This window comes from Mytilus edulis, chromosome 3 (genome assembly GCF_963676685.1).
Source record: "Mytilus edulis chromosome 3, xbMytEdul2.2, whole genome shotgun sequence".
NCBI lineage: Eukaryota > Metazoa > Mollusca > Bivalvia > Mytilida > Mytilidae > Mytilus > Mytilus edulis.
The window spans coordinates 101309584-101326794 of record NC_092346.1 but is presented as its reverse complement, the minus strand read 5'-3'; the positions used below and the strand labels follow the sequence as shown (position 1 = coordinate 101326794).

The 17211-nt window shown below is 31.6% G+C and overlaps 1 protein-coding gene across 22 annotated transcripts in view; it reads left to right on the top strand.

Annotated features, from left to right (window-relative positions):
* LOC139518001 (phospholipid scramblase 1-like) overlaps positions 1 to 17211 on the top strand; it is a 39843-nt gene that overhangs the window by 14865 nt on the left and 7767 nt on the right. For 5 of the 22 annotated variants that reach the window (XR_011663254.1, XM_071309596.1, XM_071309593.1 and 2 more), the window contains exons 2-10: positions 3295 to 3406; positions 3832 to 3864; positions 7468 to 7584; positions 9002 to 9079; positions 10378 to 10517; positions 11693 to 11857; positions 13058 to 13219; positions 15574 to 15627; positions 16955 to 16983. Coding sequence is in view for 19 of the 22 variants with exons in the window: in XM_071309596.1 (XP_071165697.1) it covers positions 3328 to 3406; positions 3832 to 3864; positions 7468 to 7584; positions 9002 to 9079; positions 10378 to 10517; positions 11693 to 11857; positions 13058 to 13219; positions 15574 to 15627; positions 16955 to 16966 (840 nt within the window). In the remaining 3 variants the exon portion in view is untranslated. Of the gene's footprint in view, positions 1 to 3294; positions 3407 to 3831; positions 3865 to 7467; positions 7585 to 9001; positions 9080 to 10377; positions 10518 to 11692; positions 11858 to 12271; positions 12361 to 12382; positions 12554 to 12606; positions 12778 to 13057; positions 13220 to 15573; positions 15628 to 16954; positions 17007 to 17211 lie in introns of those variants that run through there. The other 17 variants (XM_071309607.1, XM_071309602.1, XM_071309609.1 and 14 more) reach the window with 7 other exon arrangements.

Sequence of the window (17211 nt, the reverse complement as noted above, 5' to 3'; positions counted from 1 at the left end):
TATTATATAAAGAAATGATGTAACATGGCAATTACACATATATATATCTATAAAGTATTAACACTGTCTTATGAGGAAGGTATTACATAGGACTATTTTATAATCCATTCGTTTCAACCACCATTTAAAGACATGTTTACACACTTAAAGTGTGTAAACATGTACATTGTACTGCACAGAAGTTCTCCTACATTGATTATTTGAGCTATAACTGTCATAACTGAATTGAAGGAAGTTTAATTAAAATGGGGAAACTCATTGGCCCTACACATATATTATAGAATAGAAACCTGTAAAAATTAAAAAAATAAACAATTGTTTAGTTTATTTGGAGTACTACAATGTACTAGAAAAGAACTCTCTAGCTAGGTTATGTATGAACACTATGACAAATGATAAAAGCCTGATCATATGCCGCCAATGAGACTATTCATTGTGGTGTGGAGTCAACAAAACTCTTTTGAACCAACACAAGTAACAATGTCCGAAAGCAATCTTTATATTAAGTTTATATTTCTTAGCTGCTTATATAATTATTACCAAAAGGTTGTTGGGGTACAAATGTATACATTGTAATTGTTTGGGTTGACATTTAAACTTCTTTAATTCAGCATTGGAGCTTTTAGGGGTGGGGCACAAGTGGCGGATCAAGAACTTTTCCTAAGGAGGGGCCCGCTGACTGACCTAAGGGGGGGGGGAGGGGGGGGCCCGCTCCAGTCATGCTTCAATGATTCCCTATATAGTCAACCAAATTTTTCCCATGAAAGCTAGGGCAGCCCAGGCCCCTGGATCGGCCTATGGGCACTTTCATCCTATTATGATAAGGATTGATATGTGTAGCTTAAACATCCAGAACCTCTCCCTTTTCATATATTTTGATTATATTTTTTTTATTAGAAATATACTTTTAGCTATAATCATGAATTGTGATTATGTTATTTTATAGATGAATAAATTTGACAAATATCTAATGCATTAATCATGTATTCATTATTGATAACTGGTTTTAATCATACATGTACATTTGTATGTAGAGTACTGACATGTGACTAGTTTCAGGTTCTGATATGATTATCATATATATCATAAATATTTGTTTCCATTATTCATGTTATTATTCATGGGATACAAATGTTTGTGCATTAAGTGGGTATAGGTGAACCACAAATTTCCCATAGGCTTGTATACTTCAAATTTTTCTAAACCTTGAAATCAAATATCCATGAAACTAGCCATATATTTCATCCTACTTTCTCACCCTTACCACCATACATTAACAAGCTTGAATAAGCTTACTATTACAGCATGTACAGAGACTAAATCCTCCCACTCATTAAATAGTAGGTACATATAGTCACTCCTTGATTTGCTCAAAATTTAGTTTTCTGTTCAGTTGTTTGAAGACTTTTTTTTCTATTTGACAAATTCCATTGTGTCATGATGTTTTCTGTCTTTCTCTAATATGTATACTTTTATTTTGTCACATAAGTTTGTCAAAAGTTCGGGAATGGCAAACAAAGTTGTTACTGAATTTAAAAAGTCTGATGCAAGATATATCTGTCTAGTTTTCTATCAAACCCTGCATGAACAAACTTTGTATCCACAACTACACTTAAAGCACTTGATTGCTTGAATAAGTTAATAGTTACAGTGGGATGATACCTTGTACATTGTATGAAGACGATTCATGATAACAAATATCTGTACTGTAGAATTAAATAGGCAGCCATTATATAATATGGAACAAACATGTGTACTCCACTCGTACTCCACAATAAATAGGCAGCCATTATATAATATGGAACAAACATGTGTACTCCAGAATAAAATGTATAATACCAATTTCACAAATGAGCATCAAATTTTCTTAGATAATTTTTAGCACTTTAGTAGAACATGATGCTATGTTGCTGAAGATGGAAACATCTAGGAAACATAATGTATGGCAGATAGGATTTTATTTGTAACTTTAGGAGTCTATAAGGATGGCTGTATTTATTATAAGAATCCTCATCATTTTAAATAATTCAAAAGTAAAAGCAAACATTTCCTGTTAAAAGGAAGGTTAAAACTATTGAATAAAATGATATCCTCTCCTTTAGTACATATTAAATTAAGATGGAAAGTTACTGATAAAATTTACAAACACTTGTTCTAAACTTCATAACAAAAGAACAAAGTAAGGCTTGTTAATCATGGTGGCAGTAGTGGGGAAATCACTTAAACAATGTTTTTTTTCAAACAATTGTTTAAAAATATTTTTGAAACCATTGTTTAAAAAACATTTGTTAATTCCCTGAAATAGTCCTACATGTAGGACATGCTGTGAATTCATTATCATTTGTGGAATAGCAATTATTGTGGATGTCTCAGGTATAGGTACATTTGTACATTACAACATTTAAAAACACAAATTTAAGATGAAATAGCATTGAAAATACAGTTTTCCTCAATCCTCTATATTTGGTAGCAACAAAAGTAAATGAATTTACAGTGTATTTATTATCAATTATAAAAAAAATATCATTTTTAATTTAAAATTGCTAGAATGTACATTAACAATGATATGGAGCATAAAAGTAAAGGTAAATAGACGGCATCATGTTTTAAAAAAAGTTATTACTAGAAATTTATATATTTTGATGAGGTTTCTTCCTGACTGGAACAGGCACACTTTCTTTTCAGATGATTATAATTTTATATATCCTCCATTTTACAGAGGTCATATATATAGTGTACAGCCTCTAACCTATAGATGTCATTACTGTTGTTTGTTTGTTTGCCGTTGGATCTCATTGAAACATTCTCCAAATTATTAACGCATACCATCATAATTTAAAAAAACATGAAAAATTTTAAGATTTTAATGTCTGCTGTAAATGTTGGTATAAATGACATATAGCAGTGTTTATTTCTGTCAGGAATTATTTAAGGAATGACTGTAATATTTTTTCTGTCTATTCGAAATAACATAAAAAATTTGGTGCACACTGAATAACGCTCGTAGCGGGTTATTTAACAGTGTGCACCACATTTTTTATGTTATTTCGAATAGACAGAAAAAATATTACAGTTATTTCTTATAATTTAATTTTAAATTCCATTTTAAACCGTAGAAAACCATGAAAAAACGTTGATGACGTCACGATCACATGACTTAATTATGTCTATGGGCTCATAACAAAATAACGTCAGCCAATCAGAAGACGTGTTACATCCAAAATTAAATTATTCTGCTATATGAATAAAAATATAAAACATGCAATTTATGTATTCATATATTTTATTTTTCAGTATTTTTGGAAATAAGAAATAATAAAGTAAAGAATGTCCTATCCAAAGGCAGAAATGGCAGCTGGTGCAGTTCCCCCAGGTCCTGCCCCTGTTGTGGCACAGCCTGGAGCAGGTAGGAAACTTTTTATAATATCTTAATCTGTCTCAAACATTCGTGTCAAATTATGTCTGAAGACTTACTTGGGATGTTGGACATCAGAGGGCAGTACATTATAGAAACCACAATAAATTGCTGACAACTTTGGTGCAGAAGATTTTATCTGAATATTGCCCCAAGGAAAAAATAAATAAATTGGAAGTTAGAGCAATTTTGAACGACCTATTTTAAGTCTATTGAAAACATCCGTGTCAGTCGTTTACTTTTCAGTCAACACTGCACAATAAGAAAAAAAAGTCCAACATTCAAATAACTTGTTATATTTTATATCTTCTTGGGTTAATGTTTACTTCTATTCACAAAAATAAAAACCACATGAATTTCCAAACTTAATCAAATAGTTATTACAATGAAATAAACACCTAAGTTGCTGTTTAAAGGTATGCAGCAGATAAATTTACAAATGATGGCAGGTGAGATCTGCAATAGTGTGCAGCTAATATTTATCTTGTAACGGGTAAACTCATCGTATACTTACATCTACATATCAATGTATACATGGGAACTTCAGTTGTCAGAATGTATTTGTCATTTGTATTAGTTAACCCACTGAAACAGTTCAACTCTCATTTGAAATTATGAAAATATTTTTATATTTTAAGCGAAGGGGGCATTAAGTTTTATCTTTTTCCGTCTGTCCATTCATCAGTACCTCCAAAAAATGTTTTCCTTTCTCTAACTCAGTTTATCTCAACTAAATGGTATGAAACTTATACATAATGTTTACTACAACAAAATACTGATCAAGTATGAACTTTTGGGGGCTTCACTTTAACTGTTCTAGAGTTATGCCCTTCACAAAAGGAAAAACTGCTGAATTTTTCGTTTTAGTTCTCTAAATTAAGTTTGCATCAACCAAATTTATGAAACTTTTACACAATACTTATTACCTCAAAACTCAGATCAAGTACAAATTTGGATATGGTCACTTTTACTGTTCTTCAGTTATGTCCCTTTATAACATTATAGTCATATGAAATGCCAGCGGGGACATCATCTTTGTCTCATGGATACATTCCCGTTTATTTTTTCTCCAGTGTTTGACCATTGAAGTTTTACTGTATATTAACTTGAATTTAACTCTCATGTTGTCATATTGTAACAGCTTTTTGCTAATGCTATTAGTGGTTCCTTCTGTTACTTATGTCTGTATACAGGAATCTTCTCTGTGAGAGTTTAAACTATTTATGATCATCTGAACCTAAGTTGTGGCAAATATCTTGCAGTTACATCTACAAAAATTTCGAATTTTGAAAAATAGAAATGTCACAAAACTTACTGAATTTTTTAGTCCTTGTTATTAATTTCACTAGGCAACATATATGAGGGGGAGGACAGGGGTAAGGGAGACAGGGAGAAAGGGGGTAGGAGAAAGGAGAAAGGGTGTGGGAGAAAGGAGAAAGGGGGTAGGAGAAAGGAGAAAAAGTTAGAGAAAGAAGAAAAAGTTGGAGAAAGGAGATTTTTTAAAATTTATCTCAAAAGGAGATGTTTTATTCTAATGGGAGAAAGGATAATGGGGGTAGGAGAAAGGAGAAAAGGGGTGGGAGAAGGGATAAGGGTACCCCCTGTCCTCCCCCTCATATATGTTTATATTGATCAGATGATCTGCACATTTATATTGTAAGGAGCACACTGTTTAATTCAAAATTTGTTTAATAGCTATTGAGTAAAGCAAAATAGCCAAAAAGCTTCACATTGTGTCAAGCAAGCAATATTTTATAATATCTTTATGAAAAAAAAACTACAGAGTGACTGAACAAAGTGGTAAAGGTGCAAGTAAGTACTCAATGAACATATGATAATGTTCAGTACTATAGATAGATATAGGAAGATGTGGTATGAGTGTCAATGAGACTACTCTCCATCCAAATAACCAGAATCTACAGTTGTACGAGAAAGTACAGAAATACATGTAGCAAGTTGCTTATCACAGTTACAATGCCAAAATGAATATTCGAAAACTTAGTGGATACAATTACAAATGAACTATTACTTAGCAAGCTAACATAAAGATGATCAATGAAGAAATACACATGTGCACACATTTATATTTTAAAATTGTTTTTAAATTTTGATGCTGTCTTAAATTTGCTTGTGTTTAAATTTTAAGCTTCATCTGATGGTATGCTAGCTATATATATAGCATGATGCTATGTAGAGGCATACAATGGTATGCTAGCATGATGCTATGTAAAGGCATACAATGGTATGCTAGCATGATGCTATGTAGAGGCATACAATGGTATGCTAGCATGATGCTATGTAGAGGCATACAATGGTATGCTAGCATGATGCTATGTAGAGGCATACAATGGTCCTATGCATGCTGGTGTACAACAAGATTCCAATTGTTGTTCATTCATTTTACATCTAACTCTGTTGTTTTGGTTTAATATTAAGTAAACAATTTAATTAAAAGCTGATTTAAAGTAATAATAAACTTTGTCTACATATATTTTATAAAATAATGTTGTGCCACCAGAGACATATATTTTATAAAATTATGATGTGCCACCAGAGACATATATTTTGTAAAATTATGATGTGCCACCAGAGACATATTTTTATAAAATAATGATGTGCCACCAGAGACATATATTTTATAAAATAATGATGTGCCACCAGAGACATATATTTTATAAAATTATGATGTGCCACCAGAGACATTTTATTACAAATGGATTTAATGTATGTCTCTGGTGCCACTAAATCATCCTCGTAGTTAGTTTTTCGTCTGATTGTCTTACTAACAATGTTACACTAACCGTTAGCTACATGCTTTTATTGTGAAATTACTCCTCCTTTTCCTTTTGGTGTTATGAATAAAAATAAATCAAGAAGTATATTGCACTATATGTTTACAATGAAAATAGAAAATAAGGCATGATTTGAATTCGAATTTGTTTTGCTCAAAATCAATATTTGTTTTTTTGGTTATTTTCTAAGGTAAAAAGCATGTTGATCTTCCCATGTGCATGTACAGTATCAAGGCATTCCTTTTAAAATAGCAATATAACTCTGATTTTTTGGTTCTTTTTAATGTACTCTTGCGCAAGTATTTTCTTCTCTTTTTTTTCTGGGAACATCATCATTTTGCATTACATTTATTACTTTTTCTCCATTATATCTGATGAAAGCAGGCATTCCTTTTCCTCCAAACACGTGTGATTTGCGAAGACTGCAGGTATTTCTTTTCCTCTGAAATCCGTGATTTGTAACGAAATATAGGCATTTTTCCCTCCGAACACTGAATTGTGATAAAAGCAGGCATTGTACTTTCCTCTGGACTCCAGGATTTGTGATGAAAGCAGGCATTGTACTTTCCTCTGGACTCAATGATTTGTGATGAAAGCAGGCATTGTACTTTCCTCTGGACTCCATGATTTGTGATGAAGCATGCATTTATTTTCCTCTGAAGTTCGAACACAATGATTTGTGATGAAAGCTGGCATTTCTTTTTACAAATTCCATTGCCAATATTTGTGCTGTATATAGCAGATGAAATAAATATAATACAAGGTTTATAACTTGCTTGAAGAAATTGAAAAACAATTAATTTTACACCTATAACATGTTTTGTAAGTGAATATAAATTAATGTTGGGTAATTTTGAAAAGGTTGATGACTGTAATTTAAGATATATATAGACTTTTTATGAACAAATGGAATTGGGAGATACATACACAAAAAAAGAAAGCACACACAAAAAAATAAAACCATAAAAGGCATGATACAATCAGAAGATATACTAGTACCATATTTGCTGAGATGTCAAATAGTTATCCAATTCAATGAGACATGTATTGTTATGGAAGAAAAATAGAGAAAAATAGTTAAAAAACCTTCAACAGGAGTGGGTTTTGGATAAGTGATTGAAAACTTTCTTTCTTGTTCACTTGATGTGTTGATTTTTACTTGCTTTATATGTGTGACGTCTCTAGATATTCTTTTCTTTCTTTCTCTTTCATGTTTTGTTTTGAATTTTGATATTGTAACTTGATGTTGTACCTTTACAGCTGCACCAACACAATGGGCCGCGGCAGGACAAGCCCCTCCCGGATGTCCAAAGGGACTGGAATATTTGGCATCGGTAGATCAGTTGTTAGTTAAACAGAAAGTTGAGGCAATAGAGGGTATGTATATATATATATTTATAGGTACGTCAGGACAGAATTGGGCGACGGTACCACAAGGTGAATTTTCATGTCCTAAAGGATTAGAATATTTAGCATCTGTTGATCAGCTTCTTGTCAAACAAAAAGTGGAGGTTTTGGAAGGTAAAATTAACATGAAATGAGATAATCATTAGATAATGTTTTCTCTCCCAGTTTCTACTAAGAAGTATAATTTAAAGTCATCCCTTTTGTGATATGAAATTCAGAGAGATATCTTTATTCAAACACATTTCCCATAGACAACTTATACAGCAGTGTATAAGTTCCAGACCGTATTTGGACCGTACGCGTACGGTCTGGACCGTATGCATACTTTTTCAAAATACTCATTCGGTCGGACCGTACACGTACGGTCTGACTATTATTAAAAAGTTGGTCAACTTTATTAGTTACAAATGCATATAGCAGATCAACATTACTTAACTATCAAATTAATATAAAAAAGTTCAATTGTAATTGAAACAAAATTTTATATTTTAACTTTTTTTAAATTCACGCTAATTAAATCTGTTAGTCTCTTGTATTAAGCATGTCGATCAGTAATACATTAATTGAATTATGATCACTGAAATTGAAGATATCGGAGGTAAACATAATCTGGGAGGTCAATTGTTCTAGAATATTTAGCAACTTTACCAAAAAATGGAAATGCAAAGGAACATGCATGAACTGCATACATGGAAACGAAAGAATATTACGTTACTTGAATTGTGTCACCTTGGGCGAGAGTACCAAAATAGGATTCAGATATAAAATTAAACAAATACTTAATTTCAATTGTTGGTTTGTTCATTTTATCTATCTAATTGTAATAAATTATCAATAACAATTTGTAAAACTAAAAACAAAGAATGTGATAAATGCTTGTTTCAATTTAACCCATATGATCAAAATAACATGTATGGTCAGCTCGTACTGGACCGTACGCGTATACTCATACGGTCCAAATACTCATATGGTCTGGAACATACACATAAGAGAAGGCTCCTAGAAATATCAATTTTCAAAAGCAAAAAAAAAAAGAATAAAAAGACATTCCTAGCAGCTTCTGAGTGATCTAATTCAATTATAAATATCTGCTGAATCAATACACATACATTTTATCTTATACTAATTATTCAATTAGAGATTAATATTAAGAAATGAATAATTAAAGTACTGAATATTCTATTGAAAGGCAACAAAGTAACTTGTGATGTCATAATATTAATATTGACCTTATTTCATGCAAATTTTGAGTTTCAACTTCTGCAAATGAAATGCTCTCAAGACAGTTATAAATGTATTATTGAAAATTAAATGGTTTTGATTTTATTTTACTCTAGAATATCTTGTAAATTGCATCACTAATAAAATAATTCTGTTTATTTTTCAGCCATAACTGGATTTGAAACAAACAACAAATATGAAATAGTGAATTCTCTGGGACAGAGGGTATACCAGGCTGTAGAAGGTACGATAGAATGTCATATATGGAATCATAAAGACCTGAAATTATATAATATAACCTCCTCAATTCTTTTAAAAATAATTTGTTTCTGTGTCAGACAGTAGATTTGGAACATTCTTGAACTTTTTGCCCTACTTATATTTTTCATTTCAAATCCAATTCAAAAAGATAGTTTATATTAATATTTCTATAAATGAAAACTGCATGAATTTTTGTTACGGAAAAATTAAACCTATACTGCTTATTATGATTAGATAAATTTGTTCTCTTCTACCCAGTGTACATAATACATGCCAACAACCTTCTACCCAGTGTACATAATACATACCAACAACTTTTAAATCTTTAAATAGTTTTTATACGACCGCAAAAATTCATAAATTTTTTGGTCATATATTGGTATCACGTCGTCGTCTGCATCCCAAGACAGATGGTTTCCCGATAATAACTTTAGTATTAGTACATAGAAATCAATAAAATTTTAACACAATGTTTGTAACCACTAAAGGAAGGTTGGGATTGATTTTGAGGGTTATGGTCCCAACGGTTTAGAAATTAGGGGCCCAAAGGGGCCCAAAACAAGCATTTATCTATTTTCAGGACAAGAAGTTGTGTATTAGTATTTCATTAAGTGTATGGATCTCTCTGAAATTTTACTTCAAGGTTTCTCACTACAACGGAAAGGCTGGAATTGAGTTTTGGGGTTCTTTCTTCAATGGGGGAGGGGGTTTCAATAAATGAGGTTTCAAAAAAGGAGCCCAAATAAGCATTTTTGTAGTTTTCAGTTAATAACTTGTGTTTAAGTGTATAAATTTCCCTGAAAATATACCACAAGTTTCCATACTACAAAGGGATGGTTATGGGGGGTTATGGCTCAAATCATTAAGCAATTAGGGGCAAAAAAGGAGGGAAACAAGGGTTTTTTCTGGTTAAAGGATAATTTAGACAATATAAAAGCAGTGTAAGGGAGGTAATGCAATTAAAATTTAAAGAATACTGTTACATATATGTTTGATTACTTGATTACCTCCCTTACACTGCTTGTTTTCAAAAGGTTCAAGAAGAAATCTTCAATTGCACAGTACTGTGCAATAGATTTGTTAGATCTATGACCACATTTATGTTGTGACAAAAACCTATATTATGTCAAAAATTTGATCTCAATCAAAATTCAGACAGTATCAAGCTTGAAGATTGTGACAAAATTTGCCCCAACTGTTCAGGGTTCGACCCCTGCGGTTGTATAAAGCTGCACCCTGTGGAGCATCTGGTTCAGAGTTCTTTTACTGTAATGTTTTCAGATACCTGTTGTTGTACAAGAAATTGTTGTGGATCTACTAGACCTTTTGATATTAAGATAATGGACAATAGAAATACGGAAGTAATACATTTATCTCGAGGCCTCAGATGTAGTTCTTGTTGGTGTCCATGTTGTTTACAGGTATGATAGAAAAATAATCTTATTATCTGAGAGAAAAAAAACATTAGAATCAAACCTTTTTAAATGGACATAAAAAAAGCTAACATTTTTCTTGAAGTAAATATATTAAGGAACCACAGAGTAAAACCTTTTAAGATTTGAATCAAATTTACAGAAATCAGCAAACAGATTCAATTAAAATTTTCATCTGAGCCTTTAAGAGATGTGTTCAAGTGATGCATTTCTCAGGAATTTTTATAATGCATATTTACTGGTTTGAAATGACAAGTAAGTGGGAATAAATTGCTTGGACTTGTGAGACATTTGATATGAAAAATACTCAATAGACCTATTTTAGTGGCGGTAAAAATTTGGAGCCTAGCTCAAATTGTAGATGTCATAGGCTACTCGGCCTGTGTGTATTTTCTTCCCTGATATTAGCTGGCATTTTGAAAATTACATATAAATCATGTTGCATTTACTAGTAAACATAACAAATCAGGTAAAGGTAAACTAATGTAGAAAAAATCAGCTAAGAAAAAGAATGTAGTAAACCCATGTGTCAAATCAATTAATAAATCCTTTATGTCTTATTTGTATAATTCTTTGTTAGCAAATCAATATTTTTCATTTAATCTTTAATTTTTTCATACCATGGTCTATGCATATGTAACATACAGTAGGAATTCTTTGTACAGAGCATCAGCTAAGTGAATTGTTGATTAATTAATATAATGCTTATCCATGTTAAAATGAGCATAGAGCACAAACTATACAATTTACCCTTTTCTAAAAGGTGAATTTAGAAAATTTAAAACAGATCGTCAGACATATTCTAAAGGCAATCTTTTGATTTGAATAATCCAAGCATTTAAAATACTCCACTTTTTACATGACAAATAGATGATCAGATACATGTAAACTAACTTTTCAAAGGATTATCTATAATTTTCTAGCAAGCAACACCAATAAAAATATCATTTTTGATCTTTCTTATTGTTCAAAATACAACTTATGTTGTAATTTTTATCGTCAAGTCATACACATACTCCCCATATTCTATTTGAGTTTGAATGTGACTTTGTTCACAAAGCAAAAGAAGAATGTCATATTAGAATGGTTTTTTTAAACTTAATGGGGCTTGTAGATATATCACTGTCAACCACTATTCTCTAAATTACTTGTATATTTTTCAGCGAGTAACAGTTGAAGCGCCACCTGGCCAGGTTGTTGGATATGTTTCTCAGGCTTGGAGTTTGTGTAAACCTAGATTTAAGATAGAGAATGCAGAAGGAGAGACTGTTTTGAGAATCAAGGGACCATGTTGTCAATGGGAGATGTGCGGGGATATTGAATTTGATGTATGTTAAAGTATATTATGAGATGTAATATTTAATTTGACTGATTAGATTCATGTCACCAGTATTTTCATGTTCACATTTATTAAACATATTATTGTTGTTAAGCTAACTAAAACAAAAGTAATTTTACATGTTTGTGAAAATTTAGACTTTAACATGGTGTTTTAAAGTTTTTGAGAAGCACATTTTAGATTTTTTTCCAATTATCACTATACAAAAGACATTAAGGTTAATGTATAGGCACATTCAATACAGAAAAAAGTACCTGAACTCAAATTGTATTTCTTTATATAGGACAATTATATCCTAGAAATTGCCATGTCAAAGAACATCAACAAAATATTTCAAACAAATGTGAGAATGTTTTTTCTTCCTTTGAACTTTTATGACATTTTGTTTATAACATTTACACAGGTACACACAGAAGATGAGACGACCTTTGTAGGCCGTGTCACTAAGCAATGGACAGGACTGGGTAAAGAATTGTCTAGACACTGTTAACTTTTGTTTATAACCTTTACACAGGTACATACAGAAGATGAGACAACCTTTGTAGGCCGTGTCACTAAACAATGGACAGGACTGGGTAAAGAATTGTCTATAGACACTGATAACTTTGTTTATAACCTTTACACAGGTACACACAGAAGACGAGACAACCTTTGTAGGCCATGTCACTAAGCAATGGACAGGACTGGGTAAAGAATTGTTTACATACGCTGATAACTTTGTTTATAACATTTACACAGGTACATACAGAAGACGAGAGGACCTTTGAAGGCCATGTCACTAAGCAATGGACAGGACTGGGTAAAGAATTGTTTACATACGCTGATAACTTTGTTTATAACATTTACACAGGTACATACAGAAGACGAAACAACCTTTGTAGGTCGTGTCACTAAACAATGGACAGAACTGGGTAAAGAATTGTCTATAGACACTGATAACTTTGTTTAAAATAACATTTACACAGGTGCATGCAGAAGACGAGACGACCTTTGTAGGCCGTGTCACTAAACAATGAACAGGACTGGGTAAAGAATTGTCTATAGACACTGATAACTTTGTTAATAACATTTACACAGGTGCATGCAGAAGACGAGACGACCTTTGTAGGCCGTGTCACTAAACAATGAACAGGACTGGGTAAAGAATTGTCTATAGACACTGATAACTTTGTTTATAACCCTTACACAGGTGCATACAGAAGACGAGACGACCTTTGTAGGCCGTGTCACTAAACAATGGACAGGACTGGGTAAAGAATTGTTTACAGACGCTGATAACTTTGGAATCTCCTTCCCTGTTGATCTGGATATTAAAATGAAAGCTGTTATGATTGGTGCAGTATTCTTATTAGTATGTATTCTCTTGTTAGAATGTCAGTTGTCTAGTATTGTTATGCCCTGTCTTTGATAGTAGAGGGTATTATATTTTTGGATCTACATGCCTTTAAGTCATAAAACTTTTGAGTCAGTTTTTTGTACTCTATACTCCAAAATCAACCAATCAAAATGCTGGATTTCATGTTTCGAGCATGATTTTTGTGCTCCGAGCACTGAGCAAAGTTTTATGAATTCAACTCCAGATCTGTCTATTAATGTGAATAAGAAGATGTGGTGTGATTGCCAAAGAGATATATATCCACAGGAGACCAAATGACACAGAAACTAACAACTATAGGTCACTGTAGAGCCTTCAACAATGAGTAAAACCCATCCCTCATGATCAGCTATAAAAGGCCTCATAATAACAAATCTAAAACAATTCATAAAAGCAAACTTCAGGCCTCATTTATGTACAAAATGATGAACAAAAAAAACAAAGATAATCTACTGCAACAAAAGACAACCACTGAATTACAGGTTTCTGACTTGGAAGGCAAATACATACAGAATGTGGCCAGGTTAAAATAGTTTGAAGGCACCAGCTCTTCCCTAACCTTGGACAGTGGTGTAACAGTACAACATAAGAACAAACTGAGGGCTTAACTCATTATATCGGTACAAAGCAGAAATACATAAAACAAAAACCCAGAGTGGACATGGCAGGGTACTTATACATCTCTGCGATCAAAAGACACAAAGTACAAATTTAAGAATCCGAGAAAACTTGCTGTTACTAACAGCTTGTTTTAAAGCCATTAGCAGTTATATCAAAAATCATGCATCTAAGATTAGAACATCAATCAGTACACATCCAACATCCAATGAGTTTATGTAAAGAAGTCATTAGTAGTCAAAGAAAAAAATGAACTTGTGCAATGCCAAGACACAGGTATGTGGTGATTGATGTATGTATATAAAAATAATATTTAGTTTGCTTTCAATTTACTGAGAACAATTTGAATATTAAAACCAATATTTGTCTATATGTTCAAATTCCATATTCAAATCAAGTAAGGTAGTTCACTTTGAAGTTGTGGTCTCATCAACTTGAAGCTTACATAACTTAGTACAAACAGATGTTCTATATGATGTTACAACTTTAAAAAAAACCAAACTTATATGATAAATATAGATCAATGCAAACAGTTTTTGTCTCAACCTTGACAGAGTCAATAAGCGAGACATAGGTATGCTGTTTCAGGCATCAGTGACGTCGTCAACAATGTATTAGTTTGTGATTTATGGTGAACCACAAGTGGTAGGTCAACCATATTTGGTAAGCATTGGCACATCTCATTTCCATGGAGATTATTTGGCCCTACCCCCTCAGTCATGGTCTATTGACTTTGAAACTTTTGCTTATTTTACATGTATTAATTTGTGATTAGGTCAGTTCAAGGGGAACCATTAGTGGTAGGCCAATGTTAATTGGTATTCAGTTGTATAAGCATTGGCACATCTCATTTCCATGGAGAATATTTTGCCTTGTCCCTCAGTCACAGTATAATGACTTATCTTAGTTTACATGTATTAAATTGTGATTAGATCAGTTTAAGATGAACTGTTAATTTTAATTCAAGGATATTTGGTATGCAAATTTATTTACATTTGCAAGTATTGTTTCCATGGAGATTATATAGCCCCACCCCCTCTTCATGCTTCATTGACTTTGAAACTTTTACATAGTTTAAAAGTTAATTTTTGTATTTAGATTTGGGAACGACTTGTAATAAGTCAATGGTATTTTGGTATGCAGTTGTATTAGCATTAGCAAATCTCATTTACATGGAGATTGTTTAGCCAAGTAACTCAGTCATGGTTCATTGACTGAATATTTGCATAACTTGTTTAAGATGTTAAAGTATTGCTATTTTGATTTCAACATTTGCATAATCAAAATTACAAAAAGGCGAGACATATCTCTGTGATAACAGTTTATTCTATTTAGTGGCAGAAAAAAATGAAGGAAAAGAATAAACAATTGGGATAGACTATTTAGAAATAAGAAGTGTGCAGCCCAAAATAGAAATAGTGAATATTTAAAAGGCATAAGAGTAGTTATCCCAAGAATAAGTGTGCCACACTAGTAAATACAGTTTGTTTACAAATCAGATATCTTTTTCATGTCATTATCAAGTTGTTTTCCTTCTACCATTCACCGAACAAATGTGCAAGTTTATCTATAAAGACTAAGGAAGGATATTTCAAAGTTTTGATTTGATCCTAAAGACTTACAGACCACAAAATTTTTTGTTTAGCATGTTAAGCTGACCTTGTTCACAACTTATAAAATACACTATTTATTGATTTTTTTTTAATCTGTAGGATTTTATGTTCTATGAAAATAACAAGAAGAAGAACCAGAATGATGCTAAGAAGGTACGATTCATTTAATTTCAAACACAATTTAAAAAAGAATAATTTGATATCATGATCATTAAAGATATCTTGATGGAAGACCTATAAGACTCAGCTTGGGTGTCTGTCACAAATTGTTTCAGCTCTTTGTCTTTAAAATTCCGTTGAGTTCAATGATGAAATTTGGCAGGATTATTTATTCAACACTGCCAATGTGTAATATACAAGGAAGAAAACTGAAAGTCATTGTTAAAAACTTAATTCAAATTTCCTGCCCCTTTGCATATGTTCAAATAAACTTTTAAGCAATCAACCCATGGAGTCTGTTAGTGACATATCCAAAAACCCATTTAGAATAAGTGAAGTTAATTTATTCCGAAATAAGAAAACAAAATCATTTATGAAAATGAAAGTTCAAAATCTTATCTAGGAATGTAATTGGAAGACAGAATTTAGAACTCTATTAAAAATGTCAGTTATAAAATTGAGTAACTTCATTCAGAAAGAAAACATAAAAAACCCTGTACAAAATAATGGAGAAAAAAATGTCAATTTCAAAATATGCTCATATGTATTAAGCAAGTTGAAGTATTTCAGGACTCAAGAGGTGGTTATTGTTAGTTTATTACTTTTTATCTTTTTTGTGTAGGAAACAGGCAATGTTTCAGATAATGCTGTTACCGATATCTAGGTGAAACAAAGTTCAACAATATTTTTTATATAAAAACTGGATATATTTGGTCATTGGTTCTTCAGATTTATTTAAACTTAACTATTTTATTCAAACCCAGATACACATTTATAAATGATAACTTATATAAGAAAGGCATGTTTTAGAAAACTTATTTATGAAGTGTTTGGACAAACAGATTATGATTAACTGCATGTATATTAAGTGCATGTTCCTGTAAATTAAATGGTATATAATTACGTAATAGTTTGGTTTAAAGATTAAACGTAAGCAGGCTGGACAAAGTTGTTGTTTTTATATATTTGTTTCCATCATTATGTTGATAACATGAAATCTATTGCATAAAAATGTTCATCATGTTACAGAAAACTTTCTACCATGATATGTCAGTTACTGTCAATTTAGAAATTATTGTGTGCATTTATTATTGCACTTTTTTTTAAGAAAGGACAAAACTGTGAGACTAGATAATGCGATTTCAAGAAAATCTGCATCAGATATCTGATGAGTGTTTTCATTATTGAGATACTCACCAAAATCCACTTATTTGCACCAAAAAATGGTGAACAAAAATTTCTGTATTTACAGTAATTTGAATGATAGAAAATGGATTTAATTTTTATCTTATATAATCATACAATGGAATTTTGTTTACAGGTCATGGGATAAATACATGCCAATATTGGGTTGGTACCCATTCTTTACACATGTAAATCTATAATTATAATATGCTAGAACTGTGTGCTGCATTTTAATAAGCTAGTAATGCTATGTCTGAAAGTTGTCATTGAATGTGTCAGTTTTAAACTACTACTGAACTGCATGCTGCTTTTTAAAACTAGAAAATGAAAATAAAACCTGATTAGTTAGAATTAATGATAGATCCTTATGATAAAAAGGAGGGAAAAGAAACT